The sequence below is a fragment of the Rana temporaria genome, chromosome 5 (genome assembly GCF_905171775.1).
Source record: "Rana temporaria chromosome 5, aRanTem1.1, whole genome shotgun sequence".
Lineage (NCBI taxonomy): Eukaryota > Metazoa > Chordata > Amphibia > Anura > Ranidae > Rana > Rana temporaria.
In genome coordinates this window covers 245,372,567-245,399,620 of record NC_053493.1, presented here as the reverse complement: position 1 = coordinate 245,399,620, position 27,054 = coordinate 245,372,567, and the positions used below count along the sequence as shown (strand labels likewise).

General features: G+C 44.3%; 1 protein-coding gene across 1 annotated transcript; it reads right to left on the bottom strand.

Annotated features, from left to right (window-relative positions):
* Positions 1-9,081: 9,081 nt before the first annotated feature.
* On the bottom strand, positions 9,082-22,923 carry LOC120941217 (E3 ubiquitin/ISG15 ligase TRIM25-like). Its single transcript, XM_040354520.1, has 3 exons — positions 22,791-22,923; positions 9,724-10,473; positions 9,082-9,540 (listed from the first exon to the last, which is right to left on the bottom strand). The coding sequence occupies exons 1-3, from the start codon at positions 22,887-22,889 to the stop codon at positions 9,082-9,084; spliced, it is 1,308 nt and encodes a 435-aa protein (XP_040210454.1). The 5' UTR covers positions 22,890-22,923.
* Between the last annotated feature and the right edge of the window lie 4,131 nt (positions 22,924-27,054).

The window sequence follows — 27,054 nt, the reverse complement described above, 5'->3', positions numbered from 1 at the left end:
TCCTCTTCCAGGTCTATGCACTACTCCCCCCTTCAGGTGGAAAAAGTTCAAAACTTTTGGAACCTTTCTCACCTGAATGAAATAAGAGGAAAAAAAATAACTAAAGAAAAATAATAATGAAAAACTTTAAAAAATTAAAAGTAAAAAAATTATAACCATAACCCTTCAGGGAGAAAAATGAGAGAAAAAATATAAAAATTAAAACGGACAACAAAAAAACTGATAAAAATGAGAAATGAGAAAAAAATGTATTCAAAATTACTAAAAATTTATATAAAACCGAGAAAGAAAAAAAATGAAGAAGAAAAAACTTTTACAAAAAATTAAAAAAAAAAAAAAAAAAAAAAAAAAAAAAAAATGTATAAAAATTAAAAGTAAAAAATTGTAATGGATAAAAAATGAGTACAAAAATAAAAATAAAAAATAGAAATAAAAATTACTAAAAATTATTACACGAACATGATAAAAATTTAAACTAGGAGTATAAAAAAACGGTACATTTGTACTGGTCTGGATTGGAACTGGCTTCTTCAGAAATTTGTTTCTGAGTTAGTGGCTTTTCCTTGAGAGAAGATACCTCGTTGAGGTGCACATTCTCATAGTTTTGGCGTTCATTCTCCTGATAGTAATGCACATCATTACTTGCATCAGGGAGAGCTACACAGATTAGGACAACGACAGGGTGGAGCAAAATGTTTAGGAACGCTGACGCGTTAGGACTATACCCAAATATACTTTCCCACCAGGAAATCTTAGCGTCTTCCTCTAAAGCGTGGGATACTTGGATCAACTTATTTTGATCATGGGTGAGTCGTATAGTGGCTTGTTTCTCAGCATCTTTCAGCACATTTAATATTTCATCCTGTTGTCCAAAATCTACCAGCCAAGCCTTTAACTCAGCCCCAAATCCCAGAGGAAGTTTCTGTAGATGTATGGGGGTGTCAGGTTTGATATCAAGCCTTTTCTCTGGGGTAATAGGGGTACGTCCTTGTGTCCCGGCTATATCTATTCCCAGGACCGGGGAAGATGTACAGTAGACTCCCTGAGGTAATGTACCCCGTTGAGTACAGTTCAACCCGTAGGCCGAATATAGAGCATCATTGGACATTTGATACCAGCACCAATACCCTTGCCCCAAGTATTTTACATAAGGTTGGGACAATTCCTCGGCATCCAGGAGACACGACCCTTCCTTGTGCCAGAATTGTTGTCTCATGATCCTATCCTGTTTCCCTTGACATAACACCACCTCTTCCTTCCTCCAGCACCCATCAGTATCAATCATTTGAGGCTGTTCAGACTCGTAAACCATCAGATCATGTTGGACTCGGGGGTGTAACACAGTAGTGCCCGATAGGATAGTACCCAAATTAACTGTGGTATAAGCACGATGTTCAATCCCGGCGACCGGAATCAGGGATGAGACTGTGCAAATCAGGTTTTGACAGCCATGGAATTGAGTCATCCACCAATCCATATGACTCATAGCACACTTGGATACTACCCTACCTACCTACTACTGTTTTATCCAGGAAGCCTACCCCACCTCCACCTAAAATGTTCTCTCAGCCAGCTCCATGTCCGATAATTCCCAGCAGTTATTATATTTGTTCCACCCCCTCCCCTTAGCTTATAAATCCCTTGAGCCGGGCCTTTTTATTCACGCCTTGCACAAACTGTTGGCACCATTTAAATCCTGTTGCCCAAAGTTTAACTACCTATCTTCTAATTCCTCCCCAAATCCCAACGGAAGTTTCAGTAAGTGTAAAGGGGATGTCAGGTTTGCTATAAAACCTTTCTTCAGGGCAACTTGGGGTGTAACCCGGGGTTCTGTCTATATCCATCCCAAGTACAAGAGAATAGGTACAATAGACTCCCCAAGGTGGTGTACCCTGCTGAGTACAATTCAACCTAATTCTGACAACAGTGCATCACTAGACCAGCACCCATACCCCAGCATTCGGTATTGAGTACAACAGCACATATACCATTGAAACAATGACAAAACCCACAAAAACTCCCTCCCTGTGACTTGATTTCAGTGACCATGCCCCACTACCACCTGGTAGGTCCAAGGAACACCCTAGTTCCATGACTAACACCCCATCGGTATCCTCTAGGACAAAGAAACAAAACTCGCCTATGTCCTAAATTATACCTAGGTGTTTCCTCCCCCGTAATGATCTCCCCATCCAGAACCCACAGTGAAATACCTTCCCAACATTCCTCCTTCACCACCGTGTATTGACCTGGAATGCAAAAGACATCGTGGTCACACTTCTGACAGGGGGAAATATCAACCTGCTCTCAGCTTCCATACCCTCTGATCACATGTGGGTCACTTAGCCCCAAATGCACCAAGATAGAATCCCCAGTCAGTAAGCTCATTGATGCCAACCTATCTACAGACCGAGTCTGCACTTCCGTATATGGGATCATACAGCACCTCATTTCTCACAATCCAAACCAGTACAGCCCATCCCGGCGTTTGACTATCATTTTGGATTAGTGTAAGCGACGAGTTTTGTCAAAGTCTTACTGAGTGGTGATGCTAACTCCTCAGGCTACCGCCCATCATACAGAGATTTGTACACTCAGCCTGATACTGGTCACTAACTCCGCCTGCCCCTGCATGTACGCCAGAGCCAATGACATGTTTTTGTCCTATACCCTATCACACTCTCTTCCAACCTCTTAACATGGTCGATAAAATTGTGAGCCATATTAAACTGGGTATTTATGTAACTTGTTGCATGTTGTCACAATTGTCACCAATCTCTCAGAGCAACAAAGCCGTGCTTATTGTCTGAAGCCAATGCCGGCGGGTCTGTTCCTCAGGAGACCGCTGTCCTCTCTATTACTAACACCCATCTCAGCTCCTATTCCCCCTATATAGTGCTGAATACACCCCTCCTCTGTTGGGTTACTCCTCAGAAATAAGCATCCTGCGTCAACCTTATGTTGTGTCTGCACATCTCTGGGAGAAAGCCACTGGTCACTTAATAATCACTTGATTCAGTGTATACTCAGCACATACAGGGCAATAGTCCTATCAACCACTCTGTACCCTGTTAGCCCGTGTGTATTCCCTTTATTTGACAGGGCATGTTCCTATATGTAGTTACTGGCATTACTTGTGCAGGGATTCAACCTCTCAGGTGAGACATTAACTAGGTGTACCTCTCCCATGTCCAGTAACTGAAAGCTTCTTTATAGGACTGATAAGCATGAGACACTGCCTCTATGAGGAAGTTTTCACCCCATTGAGGTATCACCTGGCACCCTCTAGTTTGGCCAACAGACACCTTATTATGCATAGGTGTCAGTCTCCTGGGTACCTGCACCACATACATTTATGTCATACTAGTCACCCATTCCAATATTTCTTTCAATTCCTGTCTAGACTCACGACCCTCAGAACAGGAATGGACTCCAGGGTATAACCCAGTAGAGTCAGATAGGATAGTACCCAAATTGACCGTGATATATGCACAAAGTTCCATATGCCCAAAGTTCCTTCCCTGCCCTTAGGGATGAGAATAGAATGAGTTAGATTTTTCTAACCCTTCCCTGATATGTAGCCCAGGGCCTCCCAATGTGTTCTTGATTATCTCCAGCTCTATAGTGATTACGGTATCCAATTACCCACCTCCCGCTCCAAAGACAGGCGCCATTGAGCCTCTTTTAAGTATGGGAAATAGTCTGGATACCCGGATTGAAAACCACCTGCCACCAGGTACACCCGATCCCTCATAGAGGCTGCACACCTTCTCCCTCCTCTATCAATTCAGTAATTAGACTATGTTATCCTTCACCCCTACAAAACAAACTGCCTTCACCATTCAGATAGGACTCCCATGAAAGACAGGAGTCTAGTGCCACCCTGGGGCACTGATATTCTTGGCATGCAAGTCACAGACCACCAGTTAAGGTACACAAGTAATCTAGGACAGGAAGGACACCTATGGATATTAACTGAGGAGAATACTGCATGCCCACATATATATCGGAAGTGAGGGCCTCTGGAACAGCCAAGAGCTGATATCAAACCATACAATCTTCCTGCACACCTTTTCTCCAGACTCAACCCAAAAACTATACAATACGAGGCCATACCTATGCACTTTCAACTCGTATGCCACCAGGCAGGCCTTCGTACTACATGTCTGCCGGTAACTCTAAAAGAAATTGGAAAACAAGGATTGCATATAGTGTATCCAGCTCAAGGGAACGGGTGTTACCAGACACAACTGACCAATAGACTAAGAAAAAAAATTCCTTGTAGCACTGAGGCAATGCAACCTTGTACAGCCAGGCTTAACAGCAGGGGGGAGTTTAAGAAGTCCTAAAAACACAAGTCTGGCCAAAGTAACATCAGGATTTTACCTATTAGATCTATGGAACTACACGTGTCAGCATGGCTGGTCTTCGGTAATAAGAAAACAGATATGCTACGGATCTATGGTCGATCCATTTCAACCTCTGGAGAATACCCCAAAACCCTTGTAACACTAAGTGTGGTACCCCTGAATGCTACTTAGCCTAATATGTGTGTTAGAGTGCCAATTATCCCTTGCAGTCTTACTCAATTTTTCATAAAAAACTAATACACGGACCTCAGTTAGTTGGTTCTGCTATTCAGTGGATCAGCACATGTAACCCCCACTAGGTGGTCCAAAAACATAGCCAAATGGACTGACCACTAGACGTTCCAACTAGATAATGGTCATGAAAACCTAAACCTTGTGAAACCCGACCGACTAACCAACCTAAAGATTTCCTCTTATTCTGAAATCCTGAAAAACACAGTTATCGATTCTGAGGGATAAAACACAAAATAAAAGTTTAGTAATAAACATTCAATTTTTTCTTAACCTGGAAACAAAAAAAACAATGGTTATATATCTGTAACAAGACATTATCATATAAAACACAAATATACATTACATTATATTACATAAACCGTGCACTTTCTTTTAAAATACCAAAAATTGTTGAGCTCAACGTTTCATTAATATGTATTACTATAATACATATTAATGCCATATGGATTTTTGTTCTATGGTATACCAATAATTCCCCCCTAAAAATGTATTCACCATGGTTAAAAATGAGCAGTTTTAAAACAAACACATTTTTTATAAGTTTCCCTTTTGTCTTGCAAGACAATCCTACTTACCTATTCTGAGTACATTGGAAAACTTCAAAAAGAAACTTCTATGGAAACAAAGATTACCGTTAATACAAAAAAAATACACACACATATATATATATATATATATATATATATATATATATATACATACACATAAGGCATCTTACTTTCGCTTTACCATTCACTCGGCTCACTCAATTTGCATGACAATACAGCTGTTTCACACACCCTCACAAAATAGAAGGGGGGGTCATTCGGGCTGTCAGCGCTGAGTCAGCAGCTGAGAACACACGTCACACACTCTCACAATCCATTTATCTAGGTCAAATATGACCTCAAGACCTTACATGTTCTATATCCTACTTACCCATAAACTCTGTTCATCATCACTTCTCTGGGGATGTGGATTCCCTATTAAAAATACTCACCTCATCAGTTCTGATATCCTACCATCCCTGCCCTCCAAGCATCTTTTTTCATTTGTTGGTATCATCTTCCCGTGGTGACTGCACCACCGGGCTTCCCAAGCGCTTGGCTTGAAAGTACCCTTTTTCGAATATTGCTTTCCTGTCCACTGATCCCAATCTTTTATATATTTCACAACCCAAGGTCCATATTCATCTATCATTTCTTCCTTCGGAGTCACGTGGTAAGGCTCCCCCCGGTTCGACATCCGTTTTGAAGCGATTTGATTTCCCATCCTTTTTGCGGACGAAGGACCTTGAGCTGATCCCGCAAACCCTTAAAGGTCGCTTTTTCCCAAAGTTAGCTACGCTTTGACCCCTGATTGAGTGGACCGGTACTGCCCCTCTGCTGATCTTTTTTCACTACTTGTCAGAACAATGACTGACTATAGTCCTTCAAAAAATTAGCCCGGGGATTTTCCCAACTAAATTAGTTGTCCTCCCGTGAACTTTTCTGCAACATTCTAAAAGAAATGCTTACTTATTAGATCGTTATGATTGCTTGCAGTGCAAGAGGCACCTAATTGCACTAATTTAACTGACGCTTACCTAATAATGATTTTTAGCAGTTACAATATAGTCAGTGTTTACAGATCTTATTACACCGCTTACCATCCCCAGTTATTTGATTAAACAGAGGAATAGATTCACATACATCCAGATAATTCAGTGTGATTTTAGTCTCCGTTTCCACTGATGTGATTTGCCATGCGACTTTGGACCCAAAGTCGCATTACAACTCGCAGCCCATTGATTTCAATAGCACCCATTCCACTCTATGTGGCTCAATGCTGCAGCGACCGATAAAGGTACCTGCACCATTTTGATGCGACTTCTGGATCAAAAAAACGCATTCAAAGCTGCACTAAAGCTGCATTTCCAAATCGCACCTTGAATCAGGCCACATTGGAGTTGCACCAGTGGAAACGCAGCCCAAAAGCATAGGTGCTGACAACAACTGAAAATTAACATTTGTGAGATGGATAGGGAAGCTTTGCTCAACAAGAAAAAGCTTCATTAAGCACCTACTATGGATCTGGCCTTTATCACAGTATACAGCAACCAATACCAACAATTGGAAAAGATCTTCAAAAAGTATTGGCCCATTTTCAGAGAGCACAGAACTTTTAGTAGCGGTATTGCCATCACGACCCAGACTCACCCACCGCAGAGCACCAACACCACCAACACACCCCGTCCACAATGCACTCGATCCCCCCAGGGAAGCGAACACCTGTCCAGAACCTGAAGGACTCCACGGATGCCAGAGATGTCCACCGTGCAAAACAAATAAACCCCAGCCTCTGAGAAAAAAACAACATTCAAGGCCCCTGTACATAATAGAGAGGTTTAATAACCACTACACCCACACCTTATTGAATATTAATCATTATAGCGGCGCCATCGCCCCACTGTTTATTTACCAAAGCATAGGTGTGTTTCACTCACAAAGATTGGCCTAATCTCATTCAAAGGGTCAGCTGCATAGACGCACACAGGCCCAGATTCACAGTCAGCGGGGTAAATTTGTGCGGGTGTAACGTATCCGCTCTACGCTACGCCTCTGCAACCCAGACGGGCAAGCGCTGTATTCTCAAAGCACTAGCTCTGTAAGTTGCGGCGGCGTAGCGCAAATCAGCCGGCGCAAGCCCGCCTAATTCAAATTTGGATCAGGGGGCGTGTTTTTTTTTTTTTTAAATCTACTGTGACTCGACGTGATAGACGTTTTTGCCGAACGGCGCATGCGCCGTCCGTGGAATTTCCCAGTGTACATTGCTCCAAAGTATGCTGCAAGGACGTCATTGATTTTGACGTGAACGTAGATGACGTCCAGCCCCATTCACGGATGACTTACGCAAACTACGTAACTTTTTCAAATTTCGACGCGGGAACGACAGCCATACTTATGCTTCATATACCAGGGGCAACTATACACCGGGAAAAGCCTAACGTAACTTTACTGCGTCGGCCGGGCGTACTTTCGGGAATTCGCGTATCTAGCTAATTTGCATACTCAACGCGGAATTCGACGGAAGCGCCACCTAGTGGTCAGGAAAAAAAATAAAAATAATAATATGCAGTTACGATCCGACGGTGTAAGAGACCTGCGCCTGTCGGATCTTATGGATATCTATGCGTGAGCGATTCTAAGAATCAGGCGTATAGATACGACGGCTCGGATTAGGACCCACGGCTGCGCACCTGGCGTTGCGCCGTTTTAAGTCCTTTCTGAACCTGGGCCACTGTCTCCAAGATTCCAAACAGAAATCCCTGCTACAATTTCATTCTATATATATATCTACATTATTCAAAATCAGTCTCATAAACACTTTCGCATAGACAAAAAGAAAAGGTTAAGTTCTGAAGAGTAAGTTTGTTAGGTATTCAGACAGGTTAAAACAAAATAGACCTAAACCAGTTCTGTCTACCATACAATAAATCATATCTATCCAAACTTTAAACCCTCCTCACTACACGGGGCACCATCTTGTCATAGAAAAATCAATAACGCACGTACATAATTAATAATCAGCGATTCATAAAAATATTAATGTCGCACGTAACTAATTAAAGTAAGCTATGAAAACCTTTTTGTCTATATAAAAATTAAAACAAAGAATAGCGCTGCGGAAAAGAGAAAAGTATTACATTTATTGATACAGAGAAGAAACTTGTATTACTCCAATATATACAATCATAACATAACCGATAACACCTTTAAAACGAAGATAATATCCAAGGCACACAATTATACAAACAGTAAAAAAAGTTACAGAGATTAATCTTAGGCCCTATCTTAAAATAGGGGGGGGAGAGAGAGATGAGAGAGAACGGAGAGAGGAAGAAGGAGAGAGAGAGAGGGAGAAAGGGGAGAGAGAGAGAGAGAGGGGGGGGAGAAGGGGAGAAAGGGGCAGAGAGAATACTTCACCAGGGTTCCCAAGTCAGATCATGATCCAGTCTGCCTCTTAGTCAAGCTAGCACTGATTTTTTATACCCTCTAAGAATTAAGAAAAAAACCCCTCTGCTGTGATTGGTCGAATATGTGTCCTTTTCAAGATGGCAATTAAAGACTCCCGACCCACCCAGTATCGCCATGTCCGTCCTGTCCTATTGTGGCTTGTAATTAGACAAAGGGTGAAAGGAATCTCTTTTAATATACACACCCACACCTGGTATTATTATCTGATTAACACAGTCCTAAATTTGGTCCTAAAACAGGAGATGACCGGAAATTCTTGTAATTCAAATGAGGAGATACTTCTTATCAGACAATATATTGTGCTGTAAATAAAAATGGTATGCAGCTATTCTTGGACAGAGTAGTCATACCAGTATGCTAAGGGCCCCTGCAGTTTCTGGCCTCCCTTCAGAACAATAGGACAATGTGACTAATTGAATTAAAACCTGACACCGGTAACTGGTTCTCAAGACAGCAAATGCATGTACAGTAGTGGCTCTGTCTTATACATTAATATTTTTCCCAATGGTTCCCCTGGTACAAATATGAAATTCAACATTTCTATAACACTCATAATCCAGATCTATCCTGACTCTGTTACTGGAGATATTAGTGGACAAGGGGATCTTTTTACTGTTATGTACCATCCTACGCAGACCACCATCCCTGTACAAACACCAGGACTTGTTATTACATCCAATCCCTGACTGTTTTCCTCTCCTATCTATACTGGGGTAACACATCCCAACTCTCCATCTATGTGATCCCCCAAAATCCACTTCCCAGTAATGTCTCCCTGAGGAGAAACTCTGACTGCTCAACACCTGAGCACAATCTTGAAATCTCTCTGGTGTTTCTGAATGATTCTGGTCTATATCTGACTTGGATACAGTTTTCCTGTCATCTGATATCTGTAGAGAATTATGAGCTGTGTTTACATCCAGTAATATGTCTGCAGCTCCCTGTATAGGGAAGAATACATTTACCTCTGTTGTTATATCAGATAAACCTGTGTCTAAGACCTCCGCCACATCCAGACCCCCTCCATCATGGAGGAGCTTCTCACGTCTCTCTCTGTCCTCATTATCTCCATCCTCAGTATCACACAAGTCACCTGTGTCTGATTCCTGTAAGACAGTCAGTGGATCCGTCATCTTACACAGCTCCTCAATGTGACGCATCTTCCTGGACAGCTCCTCCTTCTTTATTTCCAGATCCCGGATGGAGATGGAGATCCGCTCTGCCCTCCCGGAGATTTCCCTCAGGACTCTATTCTCCTCATCTTTCAGACGTCTCCTGAGATCTCTAAACAGGACAGTGACTCTCTCGGTGTCACCAGCTGCTTCTTCTTCTACTTTCCTCCTGTGTTCCTGAAGACTCTGGACTCTTTCCTCCGTCTCCTCTCTCTTTGTCAGAAGTTTCTGCAGAACGTTCCTCAGTGTCTCCTTCTTCTTCTCAGAAGCCTCATCCAGTGACTCCATCGTATGTCCCGTGTGTCTTCCAATCAGACAGCAGGACACACAGATACAGGTATCATCCTCAGTGCAGTAAAACTCCAGGATCTTCTTATGGACGGAGCATTTCCTGCTCTCCATGGACAAGGTGGGGTCACATAAGATGTGTTCTGGGGACTTTTTGTGGACTCTCAGGTGTTTATCACACAGAGAAACCTCACAGAGCAGACAGGATCTAACAGCAGGTACAGGAGAGTCCACACAGTGAGAACAAAAGACCTCAGACTCCTCTTGATCTGACTGAGCAGACTGGAAATTCTCCACTGTGTTATATTTCATGTTCCTCTGCAATGCAGGCTTATCCTGAAACTTCTCTCGGCATTCAGAACAGGAATATCCTCCAGACCCCTCCTGTGTATCCAGCACACGATCAATACAGACCTGGCAGAGGTTCAGACAGTGTCCACATCTCAGCTGTACAGGATATCTATCATTGTTCAGACAGATGGAACATTTCAGTTCGACAGACGCCATCGTACTCAGCAGAGGAGAGAAATTATTGTGAAATTCTCCAACACTGAGGAAAATGGGAGGAGTCGCAATCAACAAGTCGAGGCCAGATCAGTAATATGGAGATCAGAGCACAGAAATTTCGTTTTTCTCGGTAGAAAAGATAATCATACCTCCCGACTAGGAGAAAATGAAAGTGCAAAGGACGAGTGTAGAGAAGAAGTGCCGTGCGCTGAGGTGAAAGGTGAGCGTGGCTGCATCACGCTAAAAAGGGGTGTGGTTATACAGAGTCTGAGCCTACTTACACAATACACTTTGTACCACAAAATATTCCTTAATTCTTGTGCCAACACCCTGCCATGCAGAGATTTATGATGGTTTTTTTTACACAGTACAGTTACTATACAGGAAGCTATCAACCATGCTGTTAAAGCCAAAGACTGATATCAGGATGTCACAGAGACCCTGAGATAGCAGATTTTCATTTTTTAGAATTGTCTGTGTATTAGGTTTTTCTGGGGGCAGATTTTGTGCAGAGAATCACCAGTTTCCTCTCTGCTCTATCTTTTTCAACACAAAAAGGCAGACGTTGCACTGGATGGAAGGCGTAGATTAGGCTGAACCAGGACAAGATACATATCAAGGTATCCAAGGCCAACACTAGAGGATCCTGGCTACAAAACAGAGGCATTTTTTTTTAAATCTGGAGGCTATGATTTCTACATCCGGATATGTATGTAGCACTACCCCCGCAAGGGCGGATCCAGAGTCTAGTCTCGGGAGGGGCACTGCCAGAAAATAAGGTGTTGCTTACAGAACTCAATTAGGTGTCCGATGTGTCCGCTGCAATGTTGCAGTACTGCTAAAAAATCAATGATTGCCAACATTACTAGTAAAAAATATTTAAATATAAATGCCATAAATCTATCCCATAGTTTGTAGACGATTGTCAGGGACTGCAGACATGGTACAAGAGATGGTCAGAGACTGCAGACAAAGTACAAGAGATGGTCAGAGACTGCAGACATGGTACAAGAGATGGTCAGAGAATGCAGACGTGGTACAAGAGATGGTCAGAGACTGCAGGCATGGTACAAGGGATGGTCAGAGACTGCAGACATGGTACAAGAGATGGTCAGAGACTGCAGACGTGGTACAAGGGATGGTCAGAGACTGCAGACGTGGTACAAGGGATGGTCAGAGACTGCAGACGTGGTACAAGAAATGGTCAGAGACTGCAGACGTGGTACAAGGGATGGTCAGAGACTGCAGGCATGTTACAAGGGATGGTCAGAGACTGCAGAAGTGGTATAGGAGATGGTCAGAGACTGCAGACGTGGTACAAGGGATGGTCAGAGACTGCAGACGTGGTACAAGGGATGGTCAGAGACTGCAGACGTGGTACAAGGGATGGTCAGAGACTGCAGACGTGGTACAAGGGATGGTCAGAGACTGCAGACGTGGTATAAGAGATGGTCAGAGACTGCAGGCATGGTACAAGGGATGGTCAGAGACTGCAGACGTGGTATAAGAGATGGTCAGAGACTGCAGGCATGGTACAAGGGATGGTCAGAGACTGCAGACGTGGTATAAGAGATGGTCAGAGACTGCAGGCATGGTACAAGGGATGGTCAGAGACTGAACACATGGTACAAGAGATCAATGCAGCCTCATCAGTGCCCACCATTGCAGCCTCACTGTGCATATGAACGCAGCCCCACGTTTGTGTATAAATTCAGTCCCACTTTTGTATATTAATGCAGTCCCACTTTTGTATATCAATGCAGACCCACTTTTGTATATTAATGCAGTCCCACTTTTGTATATCAATGCAGACCCACTTTTGTATATCAATGCAGACCCACTTTTGTATATCAATGCAGACCCACTTTTGTATATCAATGCAGACCCACTTTTGTATATCAATGCAGCCCCACTTGTGTCAATGAATGCAGCCCCACTTTTGTCTATGAATGCAGCCCCACTTTTGTCTATGAATGCAGCCCCACTTGTGTCTATGAATGCAGTCCCACTTTTGTATATGAATGCAGCCCCACTTTTGTATATGAATGCAGTCCCACTTTTGTATATACATGCAGTCCCACTTTGTATATGAATACAGCCCCACTTTTGTCTATTAATGCAGCCACACTGTGCATGGCACTCACCATGGCATTGCCTCGATCACACACAGCAGGTATCTCCTCTCCCGACGTGTGTCATGGAACAAACAGGAGCTGTAGGTCTGTGTTCGGCTCTAGCAAAGTCCCACCCTAGACGGGCTTGTGTGATAGACAAAACACTGATTCAATCAGTGTTCCATCTCCATCTACTATCACACGAGCAGGTCTAGCACAGGCAGCACAGCCGAACACAGACCCAGCTCTCACACACAGCGAGAGATGCCCGATGTCATACACGCAGGAGAGAGGGGAGTGCTGCAGTCAGCTACAGCTCAAAGCAGCCTACCAGCCCTGGTGATGAGAGAGGGAGAGAGAGTTAGAGACTCGGCAGCGGGAGCTGCAGGCACCGCAAAGCAGTTTAAAAGCCAATGTGACATGATTGCCTCGGGGGGGAGCAATTGCCATGTTGCCCCCCCCCTGGATCCGCCGTTGGAAGGAGCTGCTGGTTTGTTTTGGGTAGCATGTTACCTCTATTTCCTCGCCGTCTAGGGTATCAGATGAGAGTTGAGAAAAAGTTCAATGTCCACACTTTAGACTTTCTTTGGTTTATTTGCACAACTTCTGTCCAGAAACACTCCTGCTTCCAGCAACACAGCATTCGGATAGGCCTCTCTCACTAGCCTAGCAGCCGGGATGGCGCATGGAAATTGGTAAAGTCTCTGCCACAGATTTTCCCATAGATGGAGGTATGTTCGGTCCAAAATCCTCTCAACACAGGATTCAGCCCCTGGCTCTCTCCCGATTAACTTCTTGCAAACTTAGAACTGACAGGCGACCATCATTCAGCCTTTCAGTAATGGTGCGTCCTTCAATGAAGTTCAAGGCCTCTCCTGAGATACCAGCCTCATGCTCGGTGCTCTCCGAGATAGGTTCTTTATCGAGTGGCTTCTTCCCTCCAGGACGGACAGCACAGGACCACTCTACAAACGTATGCCCAGTCTGACTACTGTGCCTACTTAGTAGACCACAACCCCGGACCAACCTGGTCCTCGAGCCAGGAACACATGAACACGCACCCCCGGCCATGAGGGCCACTCACGGGGGGGGGTGGGACGACAGACCAGCGATCGACGACTCCAGTCCAATGGCATCTGTCCCTTAAATACTCCTCCACAGCATGCACAGCGGGACGATCAATCCCCACTGATTGGCTGCCGAAGGGGAACACCCAAAACACCTTGACCTGACTGCTGCCACCCTTGGCCTGGGGTGGTAACGGCACCCCAGACAACAATAGTGGTCACTCACAGTACAGCCATGGCTGGAACAGAGGCCCAACATTTGGAAAAATCTGAGTCAACTAACTCTCAGACTACCCTCTAAATTTAAAGCAGCGCCGGCTAAAAAGTAGCAGGCTACTACATGTAATTTCTGACATGCCTGATTGAAGATGTTTTGCTGAAGTGGCCATTCCCATTGATCCAGGCAGTGGTGGCTGAGGTTGTCTGCTTTCCAGTTGTGCACTCCTGGGATGTGGACCACAGGACAGTGAGTTTTCGTCAAGGAGATTATCTGGCCTGCTTGCTTCAAGGTTGCATGACTTCTGGTGCCCTCTTAATGGTTGATGTGAGCCACAGCTATGGCATTATTTGACTGCACCTTGATTGGGTAGTCTCACAGAAGAGAGTCCAGTGTTGCAGAGCCATTCATATTGCTCTGAGCTCTTAGATGTTGATAGGGAGCTTGGCTTCCACAGGTGATCATGTTCCCTGGATCATGAGGGACTGGAACACTCCTTCCCAGCCAGAAAGACCGGCATGTGTGTTATCAGTTTCCAGTGATAAGGAAGAAAAGACTTCCCTATTGTTAGAGCTGGTCTGGAGATTCAACAAGTTACAGAATTCCTTGCTTGGCCTAGAACTCTCATGAGAAATCTCATTGTGAAGCCTCGTGCACACGTCCGAGGAACTGGACGGGCGAAACACATCGTTTTGCTCGTCGAGTTCCTTGTGAAGCCGCCGAGGATCTCGGCGAGCCAAATTTTCCCATTTTCCTTGTTGAAAAGTGTACACGCGACCGGTTTCCTCAGCAAAAAAAAAAAAAACAGCAAGCTTCTTGCTGGTTTTTGCCGAGAAACTCGGCCGTGTGTACGAGGCCTGAGATGTCTCCTTGACTTCAATGCTCGAGTGTGGGCACTAAGAGAAAAAAATGTCTCATATAGAAAAAAACCTTCAGGAGAAGTTCGTCTATATAGCCTGTGATCTGAATGGCCAGAGTAGTACAGGAATAGGTGCTAGGACCTTTTGCTCGTCGAGTTCCTTGTGAAGCCGCCGAGGATCTCGGCGAGCCAAATTTTCCCATTTTCCTTGTTGAAAAGTGTACACGCGACCGGTTTCCTCAGCAAAAAAAAAAAAAACAGCAAGCTTCTTGCTGGTTTTTGCCGAGAAACTCGGCCGTGTGTACGAGGCCTGAGATGTCTCCTTGACTTCAATGCTCGAGTGTGGGCACTAAGAGAAAAAAATGTCTCATATAGAAAAAAACCTTCAGGAGAAGTTCGTCTATATAGCCTGTGATCTGAATGGCCAGAGTAGTACAGGAATAGGTGCTAGGACCTTTGTGAATACTTTGGGACTTTGGCAGAGGCAGAGGATAGACCAAAAGGCAGTGAAACAAACTGGAAATGTTTTTCTGTCCCTGTGAAGCACAGAAAGCGCTGATCAGGTGCATAAATGGAAACGTACAGATAATCATCATGGAGGTCTACAGATGTCGTGTAAGCCCTTTGTCTCAGATAGGCAATTACCGACCTTGTGTGTTAAAACAAAAATTTGGGGGGATTTTAAGTACTGAATAGGACAAATACCACAGTTGGGCTTTAGTACCATGAATAGGTTTGAATAAAATCCTTTGAACCTGTCTTGTGGAGGTACTGTCACAATCCCTGGGACACAAGATGATTTAGGGCATTTTGAAAATCTGACTTTCCTTGAACAGTCTTTGGTTGATATGAAAGAAAGAAGCGGAGAGGGGTTAGAGTTTGAACTTTTTTATACTTCCTGAAACCACTGATGAACCCATAGGTCTGGGACATCTGTGACCCAGAGGGGGGACAAACTGTAACAGATGTCCCTCCACTCTTAGGGTGCCCCTTTCATGGGAAGAGGGCTTGGTGAAGACTAGATGGGCTTTGTGGGCCAATTCTTGTGTCAAAAAAAGGCTGAACTTTTGAAGTTGGAGAATAGGAAGAGCACTTAGGCGCCATGCATTTTGTGGAGGTAGAGGCTCCTGAGAAGTGGATTTCCCTCCTGTGACACCCTTTATTATTTGGTCATGTGCCTGTTCAAATAGACATCTTCCTTGAAAGGGCATACATGTAAGCCATTTTTTTTTTTGAAAGGGCATACATGTAAGCCATTTTTTACAAGCAGCTTCAGCTGTCCAGGCTATTAGTCACAAGATTCTGCGCATGCCAATGAAGATTAGGGCCATTCTGGAAATTGTCACATGGCATGTTCTAGGGAATCCACACAAAAAAGCAGAGCAGAAGGCAATTGCTGTAATATCTCTATGTGACACACTGTCACTGTGTGTTTTGGAGGGGGCTGTGGACTGGCCTCCTACCCACAGACTATGGCCCAGCAGATAACAAGACTTGGGGACAAAATGGCATTGGGATAATGTAATGAGGTCTCTATGTAAGCTGCATCCTTCTCCCCACCCACCCCCTCTTGTTATTGCGTTTAATTATGTTAGGTCCTGGCACATAGACAAAAGGTGTGGAGACACATCCCAGCAGGGGATGTGTAAGGAGGGGCTGCCAGCTTATCATAATACCTTGGTGTGTTTCAACTGTAGTTGTTTGAATATACAAGTGTTGAGTTTCCATTGGTTCTTCCTTGTCCCCTACCCCCTCTATGACAAGGCTAAGGGGAGTGTCCCTAACTGTGTTTAAAAGTGTAGGTTTTGTACTTAATAAACTGGTTTATGCTCTGCATGTTTAACCCTCAACACCTGTGTGATTTGCCTCGTGATTTGGGGGTTAAGGGCTGGTTATGGTGAGTCTGCCGGCTGCGGGAGCGTTTGGAGAACAGGAGACACAGGTCTGGCAGAGTCATTCAGGGAGTACTGCGGATAAACCCGCCAGTCAAGTCGCCCTTGTCTCCTTGGGATTTGAACCTAGTATTATCAATTCTGCAAGAGCACCCTTTTGAACCTATTCATCAGATTCCTTTGATTCTCTTGAGCAAGAAATTGGCTTTTCTGATTGCTATCTCTTCTGCCAGAAGGGTATCGGCGTTAGCAGCTCTTTCTTCTAAAGAACCTTTATTTAATTTGTCACAAAGACAAAATTGTACTACGCCCTCACCCTACCTTTCTTCCAAAGGTGGCATTGGTGTTTCATTAAAATCAAGACATTGTTTTACCTTTCTTTTTTCCTCAACCGCAGACAGCGGAGGAAAAGTTATTGCACTCTCTAGATGTAGTGAGAGCAGTAAAAGTTTATCTGCAAGCTACGGCTCAGATACGTAAAACAGATGTTTTGTTCATTGTGCCAGATGGTCCCAACTGGTATCAAAATCCATCATTGCCAGGTGGATTCGTCCAGTGATTATTCAAGCTTGATTTAAAGAAGAAGGTTCCTCCCTTTCCTGTTAAGGTGCACTCGACCAGAGCGATTAGTGCTTCGTGGGCAGTGCATCACCAGGCTTCTATGGCTCAGATCTGTAAAGCTGCAACTTGTTCTTCAGTCCATACATTTACCAAATTCTATCAAGTAGATGTAAGAGGACATGGCGAAGTGTGCTGCAGGCAGCGGTCTAGGGCTTCTTGTCAGTTGGCGGCCTGATGGATCTGTGTCTTCCACCCTTCATATTGAACATTGCTCTGGGACGTCCCACTATGTAATGATTAGAGGCTCTGTATCCCGAGGTGTACGATAAAGAAAGTAGGGTTTTTAAATAAAAGCTTACCTGTAAAATCCTTTTCTTTGAGTACACCACGGCACACAGAGGTCCCCCCTTCTATGGGATACTTACTGCTTTGCTACAAAAACTGAGGTACGTCCTGTATGGGAGGGGTTATATGGAGGGAAACTTGTTCTCATAGGATGTGTCAGAGTCCAATCACCTCTGGTGACCATACAACCCACTATGTAATGATTAGAGGCTCTGTGTCCCGTGGTGTACTCAAAGAAAAGGAGCTGGTAACTGTGCAGATGTAGGCTTGACACCGGGAAGTGTTTCAGGCCCGGCTGAGATTCTAACCCAACGGGGTTGATGGATGGAGGAGTCCTTACACAAGCCGGGGGGTCAAACACAGGAGACTGATAGTAAAGTCCTTTAAGTAAGCCGGGGGTCAAACACAGAAGGCAGATAGCAAAGCCTTTTAAGCAAGCTGGGGATCAGGTGCAGGAGAAGATCAGAGCAGGTCAAGGTCAATCTGGGTCACAACGGGTAATCACAAGGCAACAGGATACAGAGGCAAGGTACACAGGAAGCTGAGAGATAATCCAGCAACTAAAAATGGAGGTGAACAGCCTTTTATAGGCCGGCAAGGGAACTCACGTTATGCGCGCACCAGTGCGCATGCACATGCACCGTTGCGTGCACATGCGCGCAGGAAAGTGGCGAAACTGGCAAGGCTGGTTCCTATTTATTCCCTGACAAACTGTAAGGGGGTTAGCACGGCAGTGGGTGTGTGTGTGTGACCCCCTGGAAGAAAACTAGTCACAGCAAACAGCAGGTGAAAAAACAAAAAGGTGCGGTTTATTTACACTGTATACAATGGACAAATAACAGCAAAACAAAAAGAAACATGAAAATAAATCCTTGCCAACTTGGCCACTTACTACACATGCAGGTTCCCTATCAGTCAACTAGGTGCCGCCACACAGGCTTTGTCTCACCGCACAGGACAGGTATCAAGCTCCCCGTTCTACACAAAACTGTAAAATAATGCATTTGGGTGGCAAAAATATGAATGCAGTCTACTCACTGGGGGGAGAACCTCTGGGGGAATGTAGGATGGAAAAGGACCTGGGGATCCTAGTAGATGATAGCAGCAGTTTGGCATTGCTGAGCCTAACAAAGCAAACAGAATATTGGCATTAAAAAGGGGATTAACTCCAGAGATAAAACGATAATTCTTCCGCTCTACAAGACTCTGGTCTGGCCGCACCTGGAGTATGCTGTCCCGTTCTGGGTACCAGTCCTCCGGAAGGATGTGCTGTAAATGGAGAGAGTACAAAGTAGGGCAACAAAGCTAATAAATGGTCTGGAGGATGTTAGTTATGAGGAAAGGTTGCGAGCACTGAACTTATTCTCTCTGGAGAAGAGATGCTTGAGAGGAGATATGATTTCAATTTACAAATACCGTACTGGTGACCCTACAATAGGGCTAAAAAAAATTTGCAGAAGGGAGTTTAAAAAGGGCATTTGGCCATTCACTAAAATTAGAAGAAAAGAGGTTTAACCTTAAACCATGTAGAGGGTGCTTTACTGTAAGAGCGGCAAGGATGTGGAATTCCCTTCCACAGGCGGTGGTCTCAGCGGGGGGCATTGATAGTTTCAAAAAAATATTAGATAAGCACCTGAATGACCACAACATACAGGGATATACAATTTAATACTGACATATAATCACACACATAGGTTGGACTTGATGTATTTGTGTCTTTTTTCAACCTCACTTATTATGTAACTGGTTCCAGGATGGGGCAACTCCCTAAGCATGCTGGGAACTTTTGTAGAGGCCCTAATGAGCCAACTTGCTTCAGCTGGGCTCATTATCTCACTACTGAAGGACTGAACACTTCCCCCTAGGGCAGTGTTTCTCAATTCCAGTCCTCAGGCCCCCCCAACAGGTCAGGTTTTCAGGATTTCCCTCAGATGAAAAGGCTGTGGTGATTACTAAGGCAGTGAAACTGATCAAATCACCTGTGCAAAATAATGGACATCCTGAAAACCTGACCTGTTGGGGGGGCCTGAGGACTGGAATTGAGAAACACTGCCCTAGGGGAATAAATCCGCATGAAGCCTGAATCTAGGACACACATATCTACCATCCTGGATGCAACCAGGTAATTTTACCGGCCTGCTGTCACAATACACCGATAAAAAGTACATAGATCAAGTATAGAACACAAAAAATTACAATCTATGTACTTGTTATCTATGTATATAATAAAATTATAATTTTTATACAAAATATACTGTATATTATTTTCCTGGTACTGAGATGGTCCATTTCCATTTCTTTATTGGAGACTGTTTTGGGGAACTTCCTCCGCTCCCATTCTTTCGATTTAACAGGATGATGGTACCCCATTTGCCCCCCTATCTGAATTTCTAAACTCTTCTTCCATCGAGGCCTTCCCCTTTATTAACATTCCCCTACTATGACATCAAAGCTGTGACACAGACAATAAGTCGGGTTACACTCTGCGCTCTGTGTCAGGTCCGGCACTCTATACAATTCTTCACCGTCCCATCTCACTACAAAGTGGGTTGAGGACACTGATATGAAAGGAGGGCTGTGAGGCGAAGGGAAAAATGTGATGTAGGAGGGGCCTGTAATGTGAAGGGGAACTGAGTGGTATTGGGGAGACTGTAATGTGTGAAGGGGGAACTGTGATGTGAGTGGACTGTGGTGTAAGGTGGGGGGTGGCAGTTATGTGAAGAAGGGACTGTGGACACTGATGAATAGGAGGGACTGTAATGTGATGGGAGACTGAGGGCACTGATGTAAAGGGGCGGACTGTGATGGGATTGGGGGACTGTGGACACTAATAAATATGAGGGCCTGTAATGTGATGGGGGACTGAGGACCCTGATGTAAAGGAGGGACTGTAATGTGAATGAGAGTGACTGTGATGGTCCACTCCGTAAGGATGGCTGTGATATGGTGGATCTAAGTCATAAACCCTCCTGCATAAGCTTCAACTGATCCAAAATGCCGCAGCCAGGTTATTAATGGGTGTGGGTCATCGGGACCATATTACACCTTCTCTGAAAGCCCTGCATTGGCTACCGGTTGCTGAGCGGGTCTTGTTCAAAGTGGGTTGTATCGTCCATAAAGCTATCCATAAGATAGGCCCAGGGTATCTGCAAGAAAAATTTACCTGTTACGTTCCCAACAGATCACTGAGATCTGCTGATCAGGCCAATCTGACTGTGCCTAAATTTAGAAGAACTAAATGTGGAGGGAGGACGCTGGATGCGCAGGGTTCAATATTTTGGAACTCTCTACCTCTATACATAAGACGTGAGAAGGATCTATTAAAATTTAAGACGTTTTTAAAAACTTTTCTATTTTTTCAAGTGTATGGCCCTAATTAGGGTAAGATATTAGTACTAGTATTAGTATTTTAGGTCTTTCAAATGTTATTATGTGATTTTATATTGTTATCTTATATTAATGAGAGATGTGTTTTGTATTTTTATATGTTGGTTCTATGAGCGCATCGAGGCCTTCGGGTAATGACTGCGCTCCCAATAAGCATTTTAAATAAATAAATAAATAAAATAGTACAAATTTGAGAATCAAACTTTTGCTCCAAGACAACGTGGCTGGGATATCTGCAGGCCACCTACCAAATATCCCACCAATCCCACCCTTTCTTTGTGTGATGTCACCAGTCTCTGGGTTGAGTATTCACATCTCCCGATTCCCCCCACACATCTTTATACATCCTCTCGCTACCCATATCCCAGCATGGAGGGGCTCAGTGAAGGTGGTGGTGAAGGTGTGGAGGTGTCGGATTGGGTCACACAGATCATAAAAGGAGATCCGCCCGACCTCATAATCCAGATCTATCCTGACTCTGTTACTGGAGAGTTTTGTGGGTAAGGGGATCCATTTACTGTCATGTATCACTGAACACTGATCACCATTCTTGTACAAACCCCAGGACTTGTTATTATTTCCAATCCCTGACTGCCTTCCTCTCCTGTCTATACTGGGATAACACATCCCGACTATCCATCCATCTGTTCCCCCGACATCCACTTCCCAGTAATGTCTCCCTGAGGAGAAACTCTGACTGCTCAACACCTGATAATAACGCTCAAATCTCTCTGGAGTTTCTGGACGATTCTGGTTTCTATATGACCAGGATCCAGTTTTCCTGTCATCTGATATATGGAGATTATTATTAGCTGTGTTTACATCCAGTAATATGTCTGCAGCTCCCTGTATATAGAAGTCTACATTTACCTCTGTTATTATATCAGATAATGTGTGTAATGTGTGTGATATCCCAGCCACATCCAGACCCCCTCCATCATGGAGGAGCTTCTCATGTCTCTCTCTGTCCTCATTATCTCCATCCTCAGTATCACACAAGTCACCTGTGTCTGATTCCTGTAAGACAGTCAGTGGATCCGTCATGTTACACAGCTCCTCAATATGACGCATCTTCCTGGACAGCTCCTCCTTCTTTATTTCCAGATCCCGGATGAAGATGGAGATCCGCTCTGCCCTCCCGGAGATTTCCCTCAGGACTCTCTTCTCCAGATCTTCCAGACGTCTCCTGAGATCTCTAAACAGGACAGTGACTCTCTCGGTGTCACCAGCTGCTTCTTCTTCTACTTTCCTCATGTGTTCCTGCAGACTCTGGACTCTTTCCTCCGTCTCCTCTCTCTTTGTCAGAAGTTCCTGCAGAACGTTCCTCAGTGTCTCCTTCTTCTTCTCAGAAACCTCATCCAGTGACTCCATCTCATGTCCTTTATGTCCTCCAATCACACAAAACACACAGATAGAGGTATCATCCTCAGTTCAGTAATACTCCAGGATCCTCTTATGAACGGAGCATTTCCTGCGCTCCATGGACAAGGTGGGGTCACATAAGATGTGTTCTGGGGACTTTTTGTGGACTCTCAGGTGTTTATCACACAGAGAAACCTCACAGAGCAGACAGGATCTAACAGCAGGTACAGGATAGTCCACACAGTGAGTACAGAAGACCCCGGACTCCTGATCAGGCTGAGCAGACAGGAAATTCTCCACTATGTTACGTAGTGTTATGTTCCTCTGCAGTGCAGGACGATCCGGAAACTTCTCTCTACATTCTGGACAGGAATATCCTCCAGACCCCTCCTGTGTATCCAGCACACGATTAATACAGACCCGGCAGAAGTTGTGACCACATCTCAGGTTTACAGGATCTGTATAAATGTTCAGACAGACGGAACATTCCAGCTCAGCTCTCAGATTACCAGACGCCATCGCTGACAGCAGAAGAGAGAAAGGAAACTGAAAGTCTCTGACACCGGGGAACAATCCAGTCGGGAGTGGTCACTTCCTTCCACATAGGATGAGGATGGGCAGGATAAGTGATATTGGACACAGAGATCAAAGTGCTGTCAGGAGAGTTTTTTTTCACAGAAGTAAAGAAAATCAAATGTCCCAACTTTGAGGCTCCATGCACACTGGGCTTAAAAAAGTTTAGGAGAGTTTTGCCTTTTTTCGGCCAGAAGGCTCCAATCAGAAATGCAAACCAAAAGTTTTTTTTTCCTGCTTCTAAACATTGAGATCAAAGTATGCCTTTTTTTTATTTATTTATTAGAATTTTTACAGTACATTTGAGTAAAGTAAAGTAAGTTCGATTCATATACAGTCGTGTACATAGAAAAAAAAAAATAATAAAAAAAAAGGGGAGAGGAGAGAAAAAAAACACAATCAAACCAATAGCACAGTGATTATCTGTATAACAATGTTACAGTACCTGGAGGATGTGACAGTACAAAGCCTAGTGCCTGTAGGAGCGGAAGCAACATTTGAAATATTAGAAATGCAATAAAGAACTAAAATAAATAAACAAACAGTAACCTCGGAGATTAAACGCGCTGCAGAAGTGGCGATGGGTGAAGTTTACAGATAAAGGTATGAAAGAATCACGAGCGTCAAGGGGCAACTAGTATACGGTTTCATGGTTCAGGGTGGCAGAAACGCAGAGGGGTCAGACAGATTGGATACTTTGATGTTGCCTAGGGAGTTTGCAAGGTTCCGTTTGAGATACCGAACTGTATAGCGGAATGGTTGCATGAGTGTTTGCAGATCCTCTTGTTGCATGAGTGTTGTGCCGCTATGGAGAAGGGAGATTGGTGTCGCCATTTGGCAGCCATCCTGGGATGAAGCGATAGAATTTCGCTTTTGTCGAAGTTAATTCGAAAGCCTGAACAGGATCGGAAAGTATGAAAAAGTTGTCGGAGCCTGTCAAAGTCTGGAGAATAACAATATGTTGTCCGCAAATAGGGTGGAACGGAGAGTTTGGGTACCTATTGTGATGCCACTGACCCCGTCAGGTGAATTGAGTAATCTGGATAAAGTCTCGATAGCGATATTGAAAAGTAGAGGGGGAAAGGTGGCATCCGTCTCGTTCCTTTCGTCAGGGGGATCATATCAGAGATAAAGTCGGGGGTGACCAGACGCGCAGTTGGGGATTCATACATTCGCCGTAAAAAATGCACAATTGGGCCCGAAAAAACAAAATCCGCCATCACCCTGAACAGCCAGGACCAACTGATATTGTCAAAAGCCTTCTCGGCATCAAGTGACAATATGACAACGTCTTGGTCTGGGTTCATTCTAGCATATTCTAACGCCCTTAGAACCTTGCGTATGTTTAGGGTGGCTGAGCGTCCCTGGACAAATCCTGACTGTGCCGGGTGCAACATAAAAGGGGAGTAGTTGGGCTAAGCGTGACGCAATTATCTTGGATAGTATTTTTACATCTACATTGATTAATGAGATTGGGCGGTACGATCCTGGAAGTGAGGGGTCCTTACCTTTTTTGGTGATTAGTCTAATATGTGCCTGCGTTCCCGTAGGGAGATAAGGGCCCCCATCCCACATGTTTGCATATACATGTTTCAGGGTATCAGGAATAAAGTCTTTAGCTAGCTTATAAAATTTGGCTGTGTAGCCGTCCGGGCCTGGGGCTTTAGCAGACGTCAAGGACTTGATCGTCTGTTGGATATCCTCAACGGTTATGGGTGCGTTAAGAGCAGCTAAATGATCCTCCTGGAGTTTGGGCAGGCGGGTCTTAGCCAGGAGGGCATCGGCAGCGAGTTGGTCATTCGGGTCTGCCGAGTATAGAGTTGTATAATAATCTACTAGTAAGCTACTAATTTCAGTAGGTGAGGCAACCAGTGTGCCAGCTGGATTTTTCAGGGCAGAGATATGGGTGGGTCTTCTTGGTCCCGTGCAGAGCTTTGCCAGCAGTTTGCCCGCCTTGTTACCAAACCTATGAAAGTGTAAATTAGAATAGGAGTTTTTAGCCATTTCTTGTTGCTCAGCCCAGAGGTCAAATTCTCGTTCGGCTTTTCTCCAAGCGTGTTGTTAGGTAGCGTTGTCCCGATACCACTTTTTTGAGAAAAAGTACAAGTACCGATACTTTTTTTCAAGTACTCGCCCATACCGATTACCGATACTTTTTTTTAATGTCATGTGGCAGTATTTTTTTTTTAAAGTTTTTATTTTTTACTATTTTTTTTTTTTTTTTTTATTTATTGCAATTTTTTTTTTTAATCAGCCCTGTTTGGGGTCCTTGGAGAGATATCAGGGGTCTTAACAGACCTCTGAAATCTCCCCTTTAAGACATAGAAAGGGACTAAGGACACAGATTCCCCAGTACTCGTAGCTACGAGTAAGCATCACATGATGTGAAACATGACTGCCACCTTTTTCCTGTTGTTCGCTTCATTTTGACTGCATCGCTTTGGTTTGTTTTTGGATTTTATTTGTATAATAAAGACAGTGCGGCAGTCCAGGACCTTCTTCTATCCCTTTCTCAGCAGCCTCAGCTAAAATGAATGGAGAGAAGCGAGGGGAGAAGGCAGCACGGGGGGAGAAGACAGCACGGGGGGAAAAGGCAGCACGGGGGGGAAAAGGCTGCACGGGGGGAGAAGACAGCACGGGGGGAGAAGGCAGCACGGGGGGGGAAAGGCAGCACGGGGGGGGGGAGAAGACAGCACGGGGGAGAAGACAGCACGGAGGGAGAAGGTTGCACGGGGGAGAAGGCTGCACGGGGGGAGAAGGCTGCACGGGGGGAGAAGGCTGCACGGGAAATGCTCGGTATCGGGACATCCTTAATTTATACCATAGATTGTGGACTCTAGAATTTTCACACAGTCTAAATAATAAACACTGATTTTGGTTATTTTTACCAAAGAGATGTAGCAGAATACATTTTGACCCAAATTGTTTGAATTTATAAAGAAAGAATATTTGTTTTAAAAATTTTAGATCAAACTAAAAAAAGTTTTTGATTATATATATATACACACACAAACATTATATATATATATATATATATATATATATATATATATATATACTATATTGTCAAAAGTATTGAAACATCGGCTTTTACATGAACTTTAATGACATCCCAGTGTCAGTCCTGAGTTCAACCCGATAGAACACCTTTGGGATGAATTAGAGCGGAGACTGCGAGCCAGGCCTTCTCACTCATTCAACATCAGTGCCTGACCTCAAAAATGCACTTCTGGAAGAATGGTGAAACATTCCCATAGATACACTCCTAAACCTTATGGACGGCCTTCCCAGAAGAGTTGAAGCTGTTATAGCTGTAAAGGGGGGGCCAACTCAATATTGAATCCTACGGACTAAGACTGGGATGCCATAAAAGTTCATGTGCGTGTAAAGGCAGGCGTCCCAATACTTTTGACTATATATATATATATATATATATATATATATATTATTGATAGCTATATAATTAGATATATATCTATATATATATATATATATATATAGATGTAGCACCCCCCCTTACTTTGAGCATGGGCACTACGCTAAAGTTAGTGGGGAATGGGAGAGTTACTTTGCTCCGATTCACAATTTGTTTACATTTTGGGACTTCTGTCATTCCAGACATGTCCACTGGGTCAGTCTATGGTCCAGGGATGCAGTGCCATCCCTGGCCAGCAGTTGGCGCCAGAGGGGTTCTGGCAGAGTAAGTTTCTCCAGCAGCCAATTAGAGGAGCTTTTTCCCTCGCGGGCGTGTTGGAGAGGGGTATATCTGTGACAGGTGTCATGTGTTCTAAAATCTTCGCGGGGTCCCCGTTCCAGGTGCGGCATCCACCTTCAGGGTGCGCCCATCCATGGACCCCGCCGGCGTGGCCCACCTTGCCGAAATTGCAGACTACTTGGGACCTCATCCGGAGGTACAAGGGGACCCCAGTGACTTACTGGGTTCCCGGTTCTATTGAAAGGATCCCAGGCTGGGTGTGTTCGATTGGGGAGTCGGTTTGAGGAGGACCCGGAGGCAGGTCGTCCAACAGAGCCTGAACAAACCAATTGGGGATCCGGTGACCAGAGTACTGACAGGTATGTTGCTGTCATCTGGTGACCAGTGCAGAAATCT

What these genes read in the sequence shown, in the direction of transcription:
- LOC120941217 (XM_040354520.1), bottom strand. Translation starts at nt 22,889, where the DNA reads ATGGCGTCTGGTAATCTGAGAGCTGAGCTGGAATGTTCCGTCTGTCTG. An exon ending in GTGGTCACAACTTCTGCCGG is followed by an intron (nt 10,474 to 22,790) that starts GTCTGTATTAAT and finishes AACCTCTGCCAG; the next exon opens with GTCTGTATTGATCGTGTGCT. An exon ending in AGCTGTGTAAGATGACGGAT is followed by an intron (nt 9,541 to 9,723) that starts CCACTGACTGTC and finishes TTCCCTATACAG; the next exon opens with GGAGCTGCAGACATATTACT.